The sequence below is a fragment of the Pygoscelis adeliae genome, unplaced genomic scaffold, assembly GCF_000699105.1.
Source record: "Pygoscelis adeliae isolate BGI_AS28 unplaced genomic scaffold, ASM69910v1 Scaffold4, whole genome shotgun sequence".
NCBI classification, from domain to species: domain Eukaryota; kingdom Metazoa; phylum Chordata; class Aves; order Sphenisciformes; family Spheniscidae; genus Pygoscelis; species Pygoscelis adeliae.
The window spans coordinates 15235133-15254536 of NW_008824986.1; the positions used below are offsets into that span (position 1 = coordinate 15235133).

General features: G+C 36.1%; 1 protein-coding gene across 1 annotated transcript in view; it reads right to left on the bottom strand.

The window, feature by feature from the left end:
- ATRNL1 (attractin-like 1) overlaps positions 1 to 19404 on the bottom strand; it is a 548413-nt gene that overhangs the window by 422657 nt on the left and 106352 nt on the right. The window contains exons 11-13 of the mRNA XM_009325920.1: positions 7088 to 7172; positions 5045 to 5253; positions 2438 to 2556 (exon numbers count right to left, since the gene is read on the bottom strand). Of these exons, the coding sequence (XP_009324195.1) occupies positions 2438 to 2556; positions 5045 to 5253; positions 7088 to 7172 (413 nt within the window). The remainder of the gene's footprint in view (positions 1 to 2437; positions 2557 to 5044; positions 5254 to 7087; positions 7173 to 19404) is intronic.

Here is a 19404-nt window from a genome sequence, read left to right on the forward strand (position 1 = left end):
CTCCTGTTTCGTTACGGAGAGGGCCCACATTTTCCCTTGTCCTCCTTTTATCCCCAACGTACCTATGGAATCTTTTCTTGTTGCCCTTGATGTCCCTGGTCAGATTTAATTCTATCAGGGCTTTAGCTTTCCTAACCTGATCCCTGGCTGCTCGGACAATTTCTCTGTACTCCTGCCAGGCTACCTGTCCTTGCTTCCACCCTCTGTAGGCTTCCTTTTTGTGCTGGAGGTTGTCCAGGAGCTCCTTGTTCATCCATGCAGGCCTCCTGGCGTTTTTGCCTGACTTCCTTTTTGTTGGGATGCATCGCTCCTGAGCTTGGAGGAGGTGACCCTTGAATATTACCCAGCTTTCTTGGGCCCCTCTTCCCTCCAGGGCTTTGTCCCATGGCACTCTACCAAGCAGATCCCTGAAGAGGCCAGAGTCTGCTCTCCTGAAGTGCAGGTCAGCGAGCTTGCTGTGCGCCCTCCTCGGTGCCCTAAGGATCTTGAACTCCGCTGTCCATCTGTCCAGAGTTATTTCAGGGAAATTTCCCTTTTTTAGAGCCCTTCCAATCAGCAGAACAGTCACTGCTTTGCAAATATCCATGACCACAAGGCCAATGCCAAACTGATTGCCAACATATCTTTAGTATGCTGGCCAGTTTTCCACGAAGCAAAAGCAACAGATTCTAAAACATTATCGTCAGATCATAGAACATCCAGACGAGACAAAGTAATAAATCAAGGTCTTTGTACAGCTGCAAAAATGGGGCCTTCTCCTTATGATGTTTCTGAGTCTACAGCTTGTTAACCCATATTACCATCACAGTACCGTCACTACATTTTCATTTTGTGGGCCTAGTCCAGAAGTAGCAGTCTATAAAAATGGATAATCAGCCTGATCCATTCCATTTCTCCACACGGTACCATTCTGTTGCTGCTCTTTTAGTGCGTTTATGTTGAAAGCTGCAAAATTCTGTCTCCATCGTTTCCCAGCCAATACATTCATTTTGCAATAGCCATCTTCAACTTATGTTAGTAACTCTTTTCAGAAATCATTTTGATATATTTTCACTATCCCATTCTTTAGTAACTCCACTAACAGCCTTTGCTATCCACTTGAAATCCTGAATGGAAGACAGGAAATGATATAGAGAAGACTGATGCATTAGTTGCTAATTATGCTGACAATCTTGGTTGTGGAAAGGTTAACAAAGAAAGATACTGAACTGAGAAGCTTGTACTAAAATACCCGGTGCTCCACATTTATTAGGGATGAAGATGGTCTGCTGTCCTTAGCAACCGTTCCTTGCTTAAGAGTTGAAAACCACAGTTAGAAAATTGGCACCTAATATAGTACAATGTGTGAGGAAAGGAAGAGTCCTTGAAGATCACAAAGGAAACTAACCATTAGTGCCTGGAATGTGAAATCACGCCTGACGGACTTATAACATGGCTGCTGATGAATTTGTGTCTGCATTGCTTTTATTAGTAGTGACTAGCTACAAATGCCAGTGATTAGAGCCGGCTCTGCTCACTTTGAATGGACAAGATTTGAGTCAGAGTCAATCCAACTCACACCTTAATTTGTCTGTCTGGAGAACAAGATTGATTTGCACCAGGTTCAAACCAGAAAGCAAGCTACTTTTACTAATGGAGTGTGTAAAGAAAGGATTTTGAACTCAAGTACAGCCAGGTGTCTGGAGCTAGCTGAAAAATACAAGGAAGCAAAATTTATAAAGCTAAAATACTATTATAAGCTTGTCAAAAATCAAATGCACAAGCAAGAGATTCAGCAGCTGGTGGACAACAACGTAAAGTATAAAACATGGCACTAAGCAATATTAAAAACAGAAAAATATAAACTTGTATGTTTTTATCGCTTGTCTATACAAAGATCAGAACAATCTTACCAAATAATCACAAACTAGTTAATCTCACGGTGACAGAAACTCATATTCCTTTAATGAGATGACAAGTAACTCCATGACTTAAAGAAAAACTTTTCTGTGATGGTCAATGATCAGAATACCAAGACTAATGAGACTGACCTGGTCCTGTCTGAAAGTGAAAAAACCCAAACAGCCACCCTTCATGGGATTCCACGGTTTCTGCCTGTGTACTATACACTGCATAGGCACAAAACCCAAGTTGATAATGACTCTGGGACATTCCAAATTTCATTAATTAAGAGATAATAGTATTTGTCCTGAGAGATATACAGTGGGCTAACACAATCCTAAAGAATATATTATTTTTTTTCCCTGGAATAGGTATCTTTGCTGCAGTCCAACTCTGCTCTCTACAACATTTTTACTGCAAAAGCCAGGCAAACGTTTATGTTTGTGTTCAAAACAAGCCACTATTAGTCTACTATACCCCTTTCATTTGCTGCAACAGGCCTCTGGTTTAGCTAGAAAAGTATTAATAACATGATCATAGATTTGCAAAGACTCACCATGCTACAGTTACTATTTGCTGAAATGCACTTCTTGTCATCACACCACTGGCACCCGTTTGTATTGGCAGTACAGCTCGCACAGTCCGCGTATCGGTAACATCTGTCATCTGCAGCAGCTGCAATACACATGAAAGTCAAAAAGAAGCATCACACAGAAGGAGAATACCACATTTTAAACACTTGCTGTGAGTATTTTCTGTTACATCCTTCATTTGAACTCTAGCCATTCATAAAGGTTTAAGTTACTGTAGGAAATTAATTCTATTCAGTTAATAAGATTTACTCCTTTAAAAATTCTTTTAGTAACAACTGTAGTTGAAGATTCATAAGTCTCATATCAACTAAAAGAATATTCACTGATTTGCAGCATATAAACTCTCAGCACAGTGCATAAATTAAGAGTATCAGAAAGTTTCTTAAACTATTCATTCTTCGCTCCTTTAACACAGAAGAAAGATTTTCTTCAGATGCAGGTTTCTGATAAAAATATTAGATTGCTATGCATGAAGACAAAGGTAAAAGTAGTAAATGAAAAAAATCTGAGACAGATATTAGCAACACACAGACATTTGAAGTCTTTATAAATCAATTTATAAACCTAATAATGATTGGTAAGTTATAGTTCTGCCCTTTCTCTACAAAACGTATTTGAGGAAGAGTACATGTTAAATCCTTAATACAAGCCTTCAGGACTTGGACTAAAATGTATATTATTTAAAATGGTTTGGGACACAAATTATTTTTTCTGCTTAAAGGCAGCAAAAACTTGAAAAATCACCATGACCCAAAATAGAATTCCTATCATCTCCTACACCGATTACCGTGTTTAACTCCTGTGCGGTTTGGCTTCTTTAGTCCCAGGATCATGCAAGTTTAAGATTCTCTTGCCAGGGAAGCCTTGCTATGCAAGAATTGATCTTTTGAAAACCCACTAAAATTTCTGCTTATCCTTTAATATTGGCTATCAGCAGTTTCTCAGATGACACTCTCAACCAGATAACAATTGAGCCAAGTGGTATAAAAGAATATATGAAAAATTGGCTTTTGGCAGAATATTACCACCTGAAGCTGGAAGGATTTGGCAGCAATGAAGCAGTGCTGCCCACACAACTTCTTCGGAACTGGAATTCTACACACCTCACCTCTTGCAAGTTTAGTTGTAGTTTATTCCCACTGCAGCAGCTGTACTTTAGAAACTGCTCTAACTTTTTTATTTTCCTTCAGCCTCTCTGTGCTTTGTTTTTTTAAACACCTGTTGATATGATCAGCTTTTTGTAAGATCCACTTTCATCTGTATTACTTTTTAATTTAGTACCTCAAAATGTTTCTTTTTATAAAGAGCTGAAACTTTCTAGATTCTAGATCTCTAAATGTTATGAAACTGTACAAAAGCAGTTCTTCAGAAAGCTTTACCTGGATAAACTTTTTGTTATATAATGCACCTTTTTTCCAAGTTTGCAACTTTATATCCAGTTCAGAAACAAGTAAAAGCTAACAGAAAAATAAACTGTCTTGAAGCATTGATTAATAGCAGAGCTAATATTTTTTTAACAAACAGTAAAAGTAGACTGGCAGTTTAATTGTATGGTAGCTTGTACATGTAGCACACAGCCAAAGTCTGGTTAGCAATTTTATACTGTGCTGAAAGGAAAGATGCACAGAAAAAATAGCAGGTATATGTAGCACGGATGCATATTCTATTCATGTGAAGTATAAGAACAACACTTTCATAAGCACTTTATTTGTGACAAGCCAAAATACTTAGGAATAGGGTGCAACAGTTATTCATAACGCTAAATTGCTGTTTCAAACAGCTATCACAATGCCGCATAGAAATTCCCATGACAAACTTGAATCCATTTTGACATACTGCAGCAAAGGCTTGTTTGCCTCAAGTTTGTTTCCAGCTGTGACTGAACTATATTCTTCTACACAAATACCCCTGTTTGATAAGTAATCTACCTGAAGCACCAATGCTTTCCCTCTCTCTTACTGGTACAGACAGACATGAGAGTGCCATATGCCTGTCATGCCAGATATCACTTGCAGTGTCCATCTGTGCTCTGATTGCTGTTATGCTTTCTTGGAATCAGAAAAATATTAAGGCTTTTTTATATATACATAGAGAGAGATATATGTGTGTGTGTATGTGTGTGTGTGTATATATCCCGAAACAGGAGAAGGTGGAGAAAGAGGAAAATTAATTCAGCTACAATAATTCAAAGCTCACCCTTTTATAAATGCCTCAAACACACTGAGCCAAATCCAATCTAAAGTCATTTTATGCTTTAGCTCCCCAGTTAAGTAAATTCTTCTCTTTGAACCCTCTTATGTTTTGTATCCCTTAACATCTTAAACTTGTGCTTTTTTGCACCTACTTCCCTGTATTTGAAATTAAAAAAAACCTCCAGAATTGAACGATTTTAAAAATTAATCCATACATCTCTTGCATTGGGTATTCTCAGAGAGGAACAGTCTTAACAGTCCAATCACTAGTTCCACCTGGTTGGTCTTTCGAGGGGCATTTTAGGGTTCCCACCCCTCCCCCCCCCATCTCCTACATCGCATGGCAAATTTGACACTGTAAGACTATAATTCACTTACCTGTTTTCTTAGGACACTTTGCTCTAAGGATGTTATTAGCATGTCCAGATTCCCAGGATTCACAGTGTTTCTTGTTCCACAGACACCTTATCCCTGGACGAGCGTTTTTACACAGCTCTTCATCTCTGAATGCTTCACAGTTTGGAGGCTTGTACACAAGGATGTCATTCAAAAGAACACTTGAAAAACCCCCAAATATATACATGGACCTATTAGGAAAAAGCAAGCAAATATAACTGTTATTGTAGCTATAGATACATTTTCTTGATTTCTTTAGCTATCTTGATATACAATAAAAAAAATAACACATATTATTATAAAAAACATTCTTCACCTCTCTCTAATAAAAACTCTGTCAGTGGTTCCATTACAAAGATTGGTAAGTTTTTCAATGTATTTCTCCATGGAAGTTTAGACTAATAAAAAAATTGTTCAAAGTGCACTGTGGTATATGGATTAGTGAGTGACATATACCAAATGTCTGGAAAGAAGAAAGAAGCGCTATGGAGGAAACTACTCATTTCTGGAGTTAGATAATGAGAACAGAGTGTGAAATAATGGGCTGCAGGAAATGAGAACATTTTTCTTCAAGGAGATTTCAAAGGCAGCCAGTAATAATTGGCAGATGGATATTTCTTTTTGGTAACATTTCCGGTGTAGTAGCTGCTGACATCAGAACCAGAAGACTAGACTTGAGACCTTACCTTTCTCATTTAAAATTAAGAACAGCCTCAGGTAAAAGATAATAATAAAGAACCTGTATATCTGTTGTATCATATACTCTTAAAACAGAATTAATCATACAGTTACCAATAGCAGAAATCTTTGGAGAGTATCTCGTATTACACTTTCTTGTACATAAAACCCTACTAAAAATACCATTAAGTTCAGGAAAAAAAAAAAAGGGCATTTTCACCTTGAATCTAATTCACTGAAAGTGACAGTTCTCGAAGTATCTTAAAACAACACAAATCACCAGTTGCTGAATTCATTAATTCCAAGCAATTTTCTCTTAATGAAGTAATCTGTTCATTGAGTAATTTCAAGTGCTGTGTGTACAGAGTTACAACTTACTGCTATTTTTGTTAAAATCAGTCAAACTCTTATTTGTAGTATTACTTATCACCACCATTATTTCTGACCTATACAATATCCATATGCAGAGGATCTGCAAGTTGCCCACATCTACTTAAATACTGAGTTTATTAGCACGATGAATAACGTAGAAGAGGAATGATCAGTAGTACAATAATCTGTAGTACTGCAACTGTCAGACGTTAGGCCATTTGGCAACCAGCAATAGTAAAACTGACACAAGCAAACAGCAGAAATTTCTTTAACCCCACTACAGTTTTCTACAACTTTTCCACTAAAAAGGAGACGTTTGTCCTACAATTTTATCTTTGGGGGTTGGGGTGGGAGGAAGCAGAGAGTTCAGCCATCAAATCCAGCAAACTCCAGATCCACTCCATCTCCTGTTTCTAGATGATGAAGTTTTACTGAGCTCAACAAGTGACATGAAAGTATGCTACATTTTATAGAGGATAAGCAATATACTTAATATAGTCTAGATGCGGGCAGGCTTTACTTCCTGCAAGTGGTTAATGATGATCACTGTTTCAGTATCTTCAAAATCTTGCTTTTTCTGAGCAAATTTTAATTACGTGTTTTTGATTTTATGACTGTAGAAGAACAAGGAATTATAGCATGCTGCAAAGAGAAAAAGATTTCTCCCGTTACATCTAACTGAAGATTATAGCTGGTACTGAATTTCAAATTCAGTGTAGTCCACAATACTGAGGAAACACCTCAGTACACTAGAAGGTTCATATAAAATGTCATTGCATAGATTCCACAGCATGTCAAATTGATAATTAGCTATACTGATTATCTAAGACAAGTCCCTGATAAGCACTACTTTTCGTGTTAATAAATTACATCAGCTGTATATCATTGAGCCATACTTCACATAAGCATAATTTCTGCCACAGTTTTTATCATTCAGAAAAACAGTCAGGAAAACTTAAAATACGTTTCATTTACCCATTACTGACAACAGCAGTGTGACCAAATCTGTTGACATCTCGATGCAGATTAGGTTTTGGTAAAATCTTCCATTCATCACAAGCTGAAAGACAAAACAAAAGCATATGAAAACATATATAAATAATTCCAAAAGTTTTCAGCAAAATATATGCAAAATGGATTTTATCAGACACTCCTCTGTATTTTAAGTATCAGCTAACTTTATTGCCTATTGACCTTCCTTTCCCAGAGGGATCAGTACTGGTAACCCCTGCTGTCTCCATAGTAAAAACAGACCATCTATACTTCATGACTTTCAAATGTTCTTAACATGCTTTCATCACCTACTGGTCTCACAAACTCTGAAACAAAATTCGACTGACGTATTTAAAACCATTCTGAATATTAGTTTCTAGACTTTTTCTTTCTGTTGTCACTAGGTGAAAGCTGAGCTGCTTTTTTCTACTAATAATCTGCTTTATTCTGCTGTTTAAACATGTTAGTTATTTGGACTTCATAGGGTCCTTTTAGCATCTTTATTTCCACTGATATGCATTTATCAACATATATCACAGATCAGTGATATACACACTATCAGTCTTTAAACACACTCCATTAATGCCATTTTGGAATTTTTGGTCCTTCTCTTCATTTCTTTTTAAGCAGGCTTTGGATTTTTAGGTAGATCCCCCTCTTAAATGCATCACTGATGGATTTTCTGGAGAAAGGATTCATATGCATAAAGATTCTTCTACATTTCTAGAAATTGCAGGATTTGAGCACACTGCAGTCACTAGTTCTGAGAAGCTATATTTGCATTGCTCAAGAATAAGTCAACAGGTACTCCTTTTAGATGCAGTTGTTGAGTAGATGCTCCAAGAACCTGTCAGCAACAATCATCTATCATGGCATTTATCAAGGCCAGAGGACACTCACAGAAGAGTCCATTATCATACAGTTCTCAGCCTTCACAGCCCGTTTCAACACCCACTGCCATCATTGTCATCAAGTGATCAGTAATATTGCCCTAACATTACACACCCTCAAATTAGCCAAAGGATTTAAATTCATATGTATTTCACTGAACATCTGTGACAGTAAACATTTCTTTTCATAAGTGCTTTAAGATAAACTACCACTCCTCCAGCTGTGCAGCCCATCTCATTATCGTCTTACCGTTGGTATCTTGATTTAAGCATGCTACTAATTACTTTCCTTTCATCAAGTAGTTGAGATGAATGTTGTATCAGCATCTTCACTTCAAATTAACTATTCAAGTGTATTTCTTTTAGTACTGCTGTAGGAGCATTTACAAATGTGGTTTTGGTGTGGTTTCATTTTTCTGTCCTGACTGGGATTTTAGTTCTTTAGAACAATTAGTCTTTCTTCATTATCTCCTTCTTGAACTTTACTGACTTCAAATATTCAAACCCCACAGTAATAGAAATAGGGAGCAGCTAGAGATTGAAACTTCAAGAAAATCCCTTTAAAAGGGAGCAAAGAAAGTACTTCTCTACAGAGCAGGCAAAGCATTTCTGGAATTTGTCATCATAACAGGTTTTGGAGACAGGTAAGGTAAACTTTCACGAAAACTTTCACATCAGACAGAGGGTTACAGTTTTCTCATTTAAAAAAAAAATCTGCTATACACACAAAGATAAGGATTAAATCCAAAGTCGAAAAGGAGTTAAAGGGAGAGAGACCTCTCCAATTTAATCCAAATAAAAGTGTGGCTTTATTTATATATGTGTGTGTATATATGTGTACGTATACACACACATATATATATTTAGGTCTTTGATAATTTTATTATCCTTTCAGATATTCTCAGTGAAAACTTACTTGCATTTTGCCTTAATGTGGTTTGAAGCCAGAATAACATGACACTTTTTCTTTTAAACCAGTCACAAAGCTATCAATTTGGACACCAAGACACAATAAAAATGACCTATTTGCTCAGCATACTCTCCATAATATACAGAAGTAAACAGAGTACATGCCTGTAGAAGCTGCACAGTCAGAGTTAGTACCACAAAGAAGCAGAAGTGTCCTATAGGGACCAACAGTCAGAAAAGGTCGCTGGCATACAGCAAGACTGGGGGGAGCACATCTGAAACCTAGCTGTTTCCAGGGTCTTAATGCAATTATTACGGAGGTTGATTTTTACCTAATATTGCTGAATTATTTACCTGTAAGATTCCAATGACAGCCACAGTGAGTATACTCACTTAATTTTAAAATTTGGAATAATGTATGCAAGTTATAGATATGATTAAAAAAAAAAGAATATCATCATCAGACCACATATTTCAAGGAAGTCTGATTAAAGTTAAAAAATAAAAAACAAAATGAAACCCAAACACCCCTCCTCCCTCCCTCCCCAGCTGAAAACAACAAAAATGGAGGGACAAATTGTCCTCCAGGCTGGTGTCACACAGAGCCTAAGTCACTCTAACTACTGGCTATGCTAGCGCTGTTCTCATTCCCCCTGTTAGAACAGTTCATCTCTGCTAGTGCTGCTGTTCGGGCACTTCTAATGCAGAAAATTATTCACGGCAGCACTTTGTCCAGTTAGCTTCCTATTAGCATACCATGCTGAAACAGCTCAGTACAAGGTCACACAAGGGTGGACTTGGCACATGAGAGGGGGCAGGACAGCATGGCTACAGGCAAAACCGCAGTAATACGCCACTAGATTGACTTAGGCTTCCACAGAATCACAGCCTGAGCCCATAGAGTCAGAGAGAGACTGTGGCTGTGATAGATAAATCAATTGCATCTTTTTATAAATTGGAAACAGAAACTTTATTACCAGAATAACACAGATGGTCCAAACAGCAATAATTTCAACATCAGATGGTAGACTTTAAATTATTTTAGTAGTTTGAAGAAAAAGAAAGTATAGTAAGTTTAATTCACTGTCTTACAGGACCAATGCATCCCCAAAATCTTGCCTCTTTCTCAACTTCTACCTTCTGTCACTATCATCGCTAACATTATATTATCACAAAATTATGGTATTAATACACTTCCTCTTTCACAATTGTTCTTTTTTTATTTTGTCTACTTAAATAGAATGGTGAAAGTACATACATGCCAGAGAGATATTGTTCCTGAAACAGTTTCAACAGAAGAGATCACAGTGCTAGGGCACCAATTAATTACTTGTGATCACAAGTTTCAGGTGAAGGTAGGAGTAGTATTAAATATAAAAGTTGCGTATTGCCCATATCCCAGCATAACACTGGCATTTGATGCCTCCATGGTGTTTGAATTATGTAAGAAATTCAGACTAAGAGCAATATTATTTATCGGAAATAAATGTTCAACAATCGTGAATTCAATTTCTATTTCAAGAAAATATTTCCGTTTTAAAAGCTATAAAAAGCAAACATTTTAACGCTACAACCTAACAGCAAGATTTTGCTGTTATACTTTAAAATCAAGTTCTTGCTGCTGTAAGTCATTGCACATAAACAGAAACAGCATGTTTGAGCTCATATGCCTTTGACGGTAAAAGAAACAATTTAAAAAACCCACACTAAATTTTCATCTGATCTTGGAAAATGTTGCACATTATTTTTTGTATTTTTACAAACATATATACAAATATATAGTGTTTCCTGTACTTAGAAATTTATTTAAGAAAAAGTGGGATTTAATGCCGAAGGAAAACCATAAAACCATAATAAAGGTCGGTTTTGAGATAAGAAACCCTTGAGGGTTGAAGATATAATAATTCCTTTCTTGCTGAAGGTATTTGTCAAACTGGCAGGTCTTTTCAATCGAGTACAAGAAAAAAAAGGGGGAGGGAAGCACGTTACAAATTGCCTTCCCTCTTATCTCCTCCTAGCCTTCTCAATGACTACAGAACACTAAACGGAGCATTGTGCAAGAATAATACTTTTGCTCAGCTTTAAATTCCTGATCTGAGTTTCTCTGTACAGATTGGTTAGTACAAAATACAGATAGTTAACCAACTGATTTTTGGTGGGTTTTCGTAAAGAATCAAATAGAATTCGTCCCTGCCCGTTATCTTCAAACTTCTTTTGAACATTTCAAAGTACCCAAAATTTCCAGACTTACTGTACGGTTCCAAGAAGAAAGTGACAAACAGCAAATGCAGTACGAGTTTCAACATTGTTTATCGCTATTACAGCCTTCTGTGTGTTGTATTTGTTGTATTAAGTCTAATAAGGATGGTAAGCTCTATGGAGTAAAGAATAAAATAGTTTCCTCTGTAAAATGTCATGCACTCTTAAGGTATTATACAGATAGTAAGTGGAAGATATGGTATTGGTGGTATTTATCATAGGCTTTGTATGTATCCAGGTATAATATATTGTACATGGAAGTCTATACTGCTTTTAATAGAAAGAGTTACTCAGCAGATGAAGGAATGATACTATTTGTTCCAAATTGATTAGCAGAAGTTTTAGTCACTGAAAGTACATGGAGGAATACAGGGGCTGTCCTTTCTATTAGTAAGGCTTCAAGAACAAGTTCTACCACATCATATCATTATAAGAAAAAGATTCATACTCCTCCCTAGTATAGATTAAATGGTTACCAGATGATACAGAAGTGGCTCCGAGCGTGAATTCACCAGCCATACAAATTACTTATGTGATGAAACACACCACAGAAATGCTCCAGATTTGAGGTGATCCAGCTGATGCTGGCAGAGAAAAACCCCGAATGAACTTTGTACGGGGTAGTGCTCTCCAGGGTCCACACTCCAACAGGACAGGCCTTGACACCCTAAACTTTGTCCAGCCACCTATATCCTTCTCATCTACATCCTACTGGCAATATTGCATTACTGGTATCAGAGGACATGACCAAGGCATTTTATAGAAAAGTTCTCAGTGTTGCAACAGTAAGGATAATTTCACAGAGATGGGAATCCAGGCTGTCTACGAGGGACATAAAGACACAGAGAAGGAGTCCCTGAGAATTCACTGTGGCACAATTAAGGCTCCATTGCTCAGATCACTAAAATTACAACCAGTTACATCAATACAAAGGTACTATAATAGCATATACAGTAGGGTAAGAGGAATATGCTATACCAGTATAATATATTCATACATTACTAGAATGTATCCCATTAATGTATCCATGATTTTATTGGGGAAAAAAAAGACCACATTTCTAATCAACAAAGTCACATAAGCAAAATACTACAATACAGATTTGCTTTAAAATATTTAACTAAGATCAGATTTACCTAAATACGACTGAAGGAAAAACAGGGGAAATATAGCTTCCTAGCTCTATCCTGTTAGTCCTGCAAGTCTTTTTATGAGTGACTTTTGCTTTTCAGACATACAGTTGAACATACCATTAAAAACCTGTTTAGGAGTGGAGGGCAGTATAAAGTTTGCACTTACCATTCACATCTGATTTTGAACAATGTGTTATTTAAACATTAGGGCAGAACTGGAGCGGACACAAGTTAACACAGCTCCATTAAATTCATGTCCGAATTAAGTTAATAAAGCAATTTTGAAAATTATGCAAGTTGAGCATCCAACTACCTCCAATTCAAATTTTATTTATGAAAATCTAAGGGAACCACACATCTACAAGCTGTTTTAAAGGTGATTACTCTCCCCTTTCTTCATCTGATTTATTAAATGTATTATGGGCATCTCAATTATTTTCAACAACTAAAAAGACTATGAAAATCTTGACAACTCACTCCCAAATCTACAAAATTTTGTAAAAGAATGTAAGAGAACATCAAGGAACTGAAATATTCCCTTTGCAGAAAACACGACAGAAACTCATGAAAAACTGTAAGCATTGAGCAGAAAAGAAACTTATTTACACCTCATCTTCATTTTCCTCCCCCACACTGCAATGCCCAATATTGCACTCAAGACTGAACAGAAGCACCATGCCCACTCAGACCTTGCAGGCAGAACTCTCTCAAAGTGATACTCACTGTTTCCTCTAAAGAATGTCCTTTAAAGGATGGAAAGGCTTCATACTTCCGAAATATGATAAAAGGAAAAAGACTTATTTTATATAGTTTAATAGTAGTTAGAGTAATGATCCAAGATGTAGGAGAAACAGGTTCATTTCCTACCCAATGGGATTTAAACCTACAGCTTTCATTTCTGAGGAAAGTGCCCTAACCCTTCAAGCTAGGTAACTCTTCACCACTCCAAGTTAATGCTGTTCCACTAAACAGGAAAAAAAAAAAATATATATATATATATTGTTAGAAACAGGGAGCGGAAGTTGTTAGGACAGTCTCTAAAAAAGGGGCGACCAGTGTTCTATATTTTACTTCCAGGATCACAGCTGGTTTTTTGCACTGGCAGGCAGGTTTGGTGACAACCTTTTACTAAATTTGGAGCTATGCTTTAAGAAAAGATACACGAAACTACCCACTTTATGTTTACATTATCAAACCATTTCTCAATTTTAAACTATTTAAATAGATTTGAAATGCCAATGTATACATGATTCTGCTCAATCACACTTTCTGTAACACCTGTAGTGCATCCTTACGTACTATACAGAATCCAATGTCAGATTATACTTGTATGTTCTCTTTACTTAAAACTAACTCAGTTAGTTTTACGCTGGTAAAAGAAATGTTGGTTCACAAATTACGGACACACATTATACTTCTGAATAGTTCTCTTTTTTTTGTACCTCTGGACAACTAAACACTATAAACAACTAAAGCACCATGAAAGTTAGGTACAAACAAAAAAGTTATTTTCCAATTCATTCCACACTGCATAAATATTTTTCTTTACTCAGATAATAAAAATCTCCTTACTCTCAGGAAAACATAAAGGCAAACATGTTTGAAACAGCATGAACTGAATTTCAACTATAGATCTAACAACTACAGCAGAGTCTATATACCTAACAGTGACTCCCCAAGCAATATTTAAAAAACCAACAGCCTTGAGCTTTACTATTAAATGGAGCAATTAGTGCATTGTATTATTTTGGTTTTGCTCTTCTAATAGCACAGTGATATGGAGACAACTGCTACTACAGACAACATCAGAACTACGTTTATGACTTAAGGGCTCAGGAACACATAAAACAATCTATCACAGCTGCTGCTTTACATTTTCTTTGTGATAACACATTGATAATCCATTTGTAACTCCAGAAGGAGGGAGAATTGTAAAAATAGATGGTTTTGCACTGGGGGGGGTGGGAGGGTGGAAATAAAAATCTTTATAGACATTTAAACTTACTCATTTTGTTGATGACAAAGACTAGAGTTGAAACAGCTTATTTTACAAGCAAACAATTTATGAATAAACAATTCATTTTATTACAAAATACAAGCAGGATGTTTGATTACAAGCAAAACGGAAGTTAGTCTCATGACAATCTTGAAAATTTTTTCCAAACAGGAAAAAGTTTAAGCTTTGTTTGAATACCCTAGAGGAAACGTAATATTTCACATGCAATATTGTCTTTCATAAACAACTAAATTTGCATATTATTTAATCCATAATAATAAATTGAAATCCAGACAGTAACAAGACTTACAAAAGAAACATTGCAGAGTATATTATTATCTTAATGTGTGGGTTATTGTGCTTCTCCCACAGATACAAACAATGCTGAAATACAACTATCACTAGGAGAGAGCATGCAAGCAGCTGCTGTGTTCCAATTATTTCAGTTTTTGGCTTTTATAGAGGTTCCCTTTCAGTCATTCTGTATACATTTCTAGGGTATCCAGATACCTTAGCAACTGGCATATGTGAAACAAAAGGATAGAGACTGAATACTTCATACACTGAAACTACAGGAACTGCCTTAGGCATACAGAAATATATTTACTAACGTTACGATTTGGCCAGGAACTAAAATCAATGTCCTTACTCTTACAAAAAGCATTTTTTTTTCTTTTCTTTTTTTTTTTTAAATACTAGTCTCAGTAGTTAGAATCTCAGTTTTAAATGCTGATTCTGTATGTCCAATTAATCTATTTTTATCTGCAAATTTTGCATCTGAATACTCATAAAATATAATCTAAATTACTTTCCTAAGCTCTGATTGGAATAGAAATGCAAGAGTTTTAAGCACAAGGGGGGCTCCTGTATCACAGTTTTACAACTTTAAAAAAAAAAAAAAAAAGGGGTCTTATTAATCCCAAACTAATACTTAAAAAAAAGTCTATCCTAAAGTTTTAGAGTACACCTCTGAAATTTTTTATCTGCAATTGGGCTGAAAACAAGTTCTTCAACACGCACATATTCCCATTTGTGTATATACATATATACAAATATGTATTTAATACATATATGTATATAAATACATAGTGTGTGTGTGGGGGGTGTTATTTTTAGTAGTCCTTCATCAGATTCCCCAGGTTGAAAACTGAGCTCTCCTTCAGAAAATTAAAACCCACATGGACACGACCTTCCACCTACCCATCTGCACATTTAGAGAGAAAGAAGCTTTCCAGTAATGCTAACGTCATACAAATTATAAATCAGATTTATACAATACATTTATCAGTACTGTAACATTAATTATAGAGCAGCATAAGGAAGACAGACATGTGATGTGTTTTTTAAACCTTCATACCAGCTACAAAGATTGAGGATAAAAGTGAAGAAACAGAGCTGTAATGCTGCACCCCTCTTTTCTTCCCAAACATACAGGAGAAAACAGAGCGAGGTAGGATTCTTGCTCCAAATCTGGTTACCAGATACAATCTTGTTCCAAAAAGCTGATTGTTGGTATAGCCCAGAAGATGGAATGTGACTGAATATTCACAGTGTAACTGCTGGTATTTTTCAGGACAAACTCTGTGAGTTCTATTTTCTCTGGGAGGGCTTTCCATGATTATTGCAACACCAGAAAGCCAATAGCAGCAAGCAGAATCCATAATAGTTTTTAGCTCATTTTGATTACACTGGAGCCCATTCAATAGCGATGCAAGTATGCTATTTTTGCTCAAATTCATGTAAATTTATGTAAAAGCATGTCCTCAAATTTTCCTAACTTCCATCAAATAATCCTTAGTCATGGTCAAAGAATGGAATGGTTTCATTTTGTTTATAAATGTTTAAAAAATTAAGAACTACTTTGCCTGAAATGTTATTTATTTCACTACTCTTATCCTTTCACAGAATTAGGACCAGTTATGGAGATGTGTACTCATTAGACTAACTTGTGCAAAACAATTATACTTTGTCTGGAGCAGGAGTTGGACTTGAGCTTTGTACGGTACACAGATCACCATGGTTTCTCTCTGAAGTGTATTCTATTCCTTAGACAATGTATATAATCAAATTAGTTAAGTATTCAGAAAAAAACTCCCCAGCACACTAGCCCGGTTGAACCACTCTACCACTATGTACGCGGAAAACACAGTGGTGAACTTCAGGCCAACAGTAACTGACTCATGTGATTTTGTTCCTGAAGAAAAAAAAGCAGACTGAACTAATGTCAAACTTTGTACCGAGAAGAAAACAAGCAAAACATCAATACTGACGCATGTCACTCTTCCTCTCTAGTTCTATTACACATTTATTTAAACTAATCTCTGTGAGGTCTAAGCACTTTGTAGGATTTAAAGTCAGTGGTGATTACCTACTTTCTTTCCACCATGTCTCAGTCTCCCAAAGGTATGCACTTTTTATATATTACAAAGTAGGAATTAGGAGCTATACCCTCAGTTCTCCCAACACATAGTTTCTCAATTACACAGCGAAGACCGAAGAACAAGATAATATTTTATTTTGAAAGAGAAATCCCTATTCATTAATTACAAGTATGCAGCCATACTTCACACATTGAGACACACACATCTCTGTTTGTATTAACTGTCATTGAGTATCTTTCAAAATGCTATAATGGAAGAATTGAATAAACATCCTAGTTTGAACACTGACAGTTACATCTGTAACAGGCAGGATCTCACCAGTTGAGGCCCTTCAGCTTCTTTTTATGTACTGCGCAGGTAACTACAGCACTCTAGTGAACAGCAGATAAAGAAAAGCCATAACCAACACCAGTTAGAAAACCACAGGTCAACCAGAGCATCCAGCTGACCAGCTCGGCTCATGCCAGGCTGAGCCCAGTGGCAACCCTGTCCCCATTGCCAAGGTTCTTCTTTCAGCATAATGTAAGCAGTAACAGCACGGTCAGAAAAATATCTCATCGCTATGAGGATAACCATTTGTGGATTTTTAAGGAGCTGCTAGAGCAACTTGGCGGCAAGTCTGGTGGTAAAATATCAGAGGAGGACAAAAGCATACCAAAGGCCAGGTTTCTAAAGCTCATTTTATACAGCAGTCTTCTAATCATATGTTTACTATTATTTAAGTAAATACACCGAACAGTATTAAATTATGAAAATTAGGGTATCAAAATACTTTTATAGCATCTCCAGATCTCTGAGTCTTCAGCTTTAACTAATATTCAGATGCAGTAACCATTTAAAATGACTGAATTGAGCTCTTGGTTCATGACACATTTAACTGTCTAAAACTTATGCATGTAGACTAAGTTCAGTACCTGGACAGCAATGACTGATTCCAGAAAAGAAGAAAAAGAAAGCAACTCTGTCCTAAGCTTGGTAAAATTAATTGCTCTCTGGAAATACTTATCTCCCTCCATTGACTAGAGGAAGATTCTGGATTACCAGATTGTATTAAAAACCAACCTTTTAGACAGCTAAACTTAACTGAGATGAATCCCCCCAAATAGTTATTTCACATTAATATGAAAAACAGTAAGCGTTTTTATGGATAATAAAAAGCTGAAGCAATCCATCCATAAGATTATGTCACATATAATAAGAGATATCATCAAAAGTACTCTATAGCCCAACCTGAACATAAATAGTATAGGCTCTATCTCTAGGATTCAGCTGGTTTCCAGACAGCACCCATTTTTTCCAAGACCGAGCATAATACTCCATCACTTGCAAGGTATCTAGGAAATGAGATACTGATAGCATCATATATTTTGTCTTCCAAGCATTGTTCAAAAACTCATGATACAAGGTAAATAAAATTCTGAAATATACCCATTCCATAATACTTATTTTACTAAGAATTGGATAATTAACTATTTTCTGAAAAAGTATGTCTGTATCTAATGTTTGTTGTGAGACTGTTTTTAATTTGGCCAAATGAATAATACAGAAGATTACATTTGTATCAAATCAATCTTCATAGATTTTTTTTTAAAGAGTAATTACTACATCTGTTTCTTTTGTACTTCATCAGTTTGATAACACAAGGAGAATGTGACTTGCAAGAAAATATGAATACCATATTAAATATTGTAATCAACTAGAAAAACAGAAATATTGTTTCACAAAAAAACCAAAAAAACACAACAACATTTTCATGAGGTAGGATAAAAAACTCCTGGTGCGTGAAAGTCAAAGCTACACTTATTCAGATCCTGGGACTCATACTACTGATTCTCAAGTGCAGATTCTACAGATAAATGTAGACTAATATAATCCTCTAAAATGAGGAGGGAGCCCTGTTTCATTAAAAATTAAATCCAGATGTAAACTGAAATGAGAACAAAATCAATAGCTCACACCATCAGATGCCTACAAGAAGCTACAGAATATGTAATACAGGGATACAGTCAAAAAATTTGACTGTTCTGAAAAGGCATTATTCGCACACTCAGTGAAACTGGCAGGAAATAGCACATATGTGTTCCATGTCCTTAATCTACCAATTATTTTCTCATGAGAGCAAACACAGAGTGGTTGATATCGATACACAAAGCCATAAAGAGTCATCAAGTAGTCCTATAAAAAGGATCTTGTCTCACCCTCTTCTACAACTGTATTCAGACAATGAATGCTTGTCAAAAATAGATCCAGGCACCATCCACAAGCTATTCTCAACAGGATCATGCACGAGTTCATTTCCCAGACTGCTCTGACACATTTCCCAATTTTTAGCTCCCAGGACAAGTGGCTGTGTTTTTTGGCCCAAATATGACCTATGTGTTTGTATTCGCAGCCTATGCATAAAATATGGACATGAACATTAGGGAAGGGAAAACCTATTTATAGTAAGAACAACAGTGGCAATAAACAAGACAGGAAACAGATTATGTACTCATTAAATTCCCTTAGATTTACAACCTCCACAATCCTATAGGGAGGCTTTTCCATAACTGCACAGCTCTAATGATTGGAACCATTCTACAGACTTGAAGCTTACACTCATCTAGTTTTGTCTTGAGACTGTCTTTTACCTTAAACAGTTTTCCTCCAAAGTGTATTCTTATCATATATTTATAAACAACAATCTTTTCTAATCTCAGGCACTCTCTTGCAAAATTAAATATACCACATC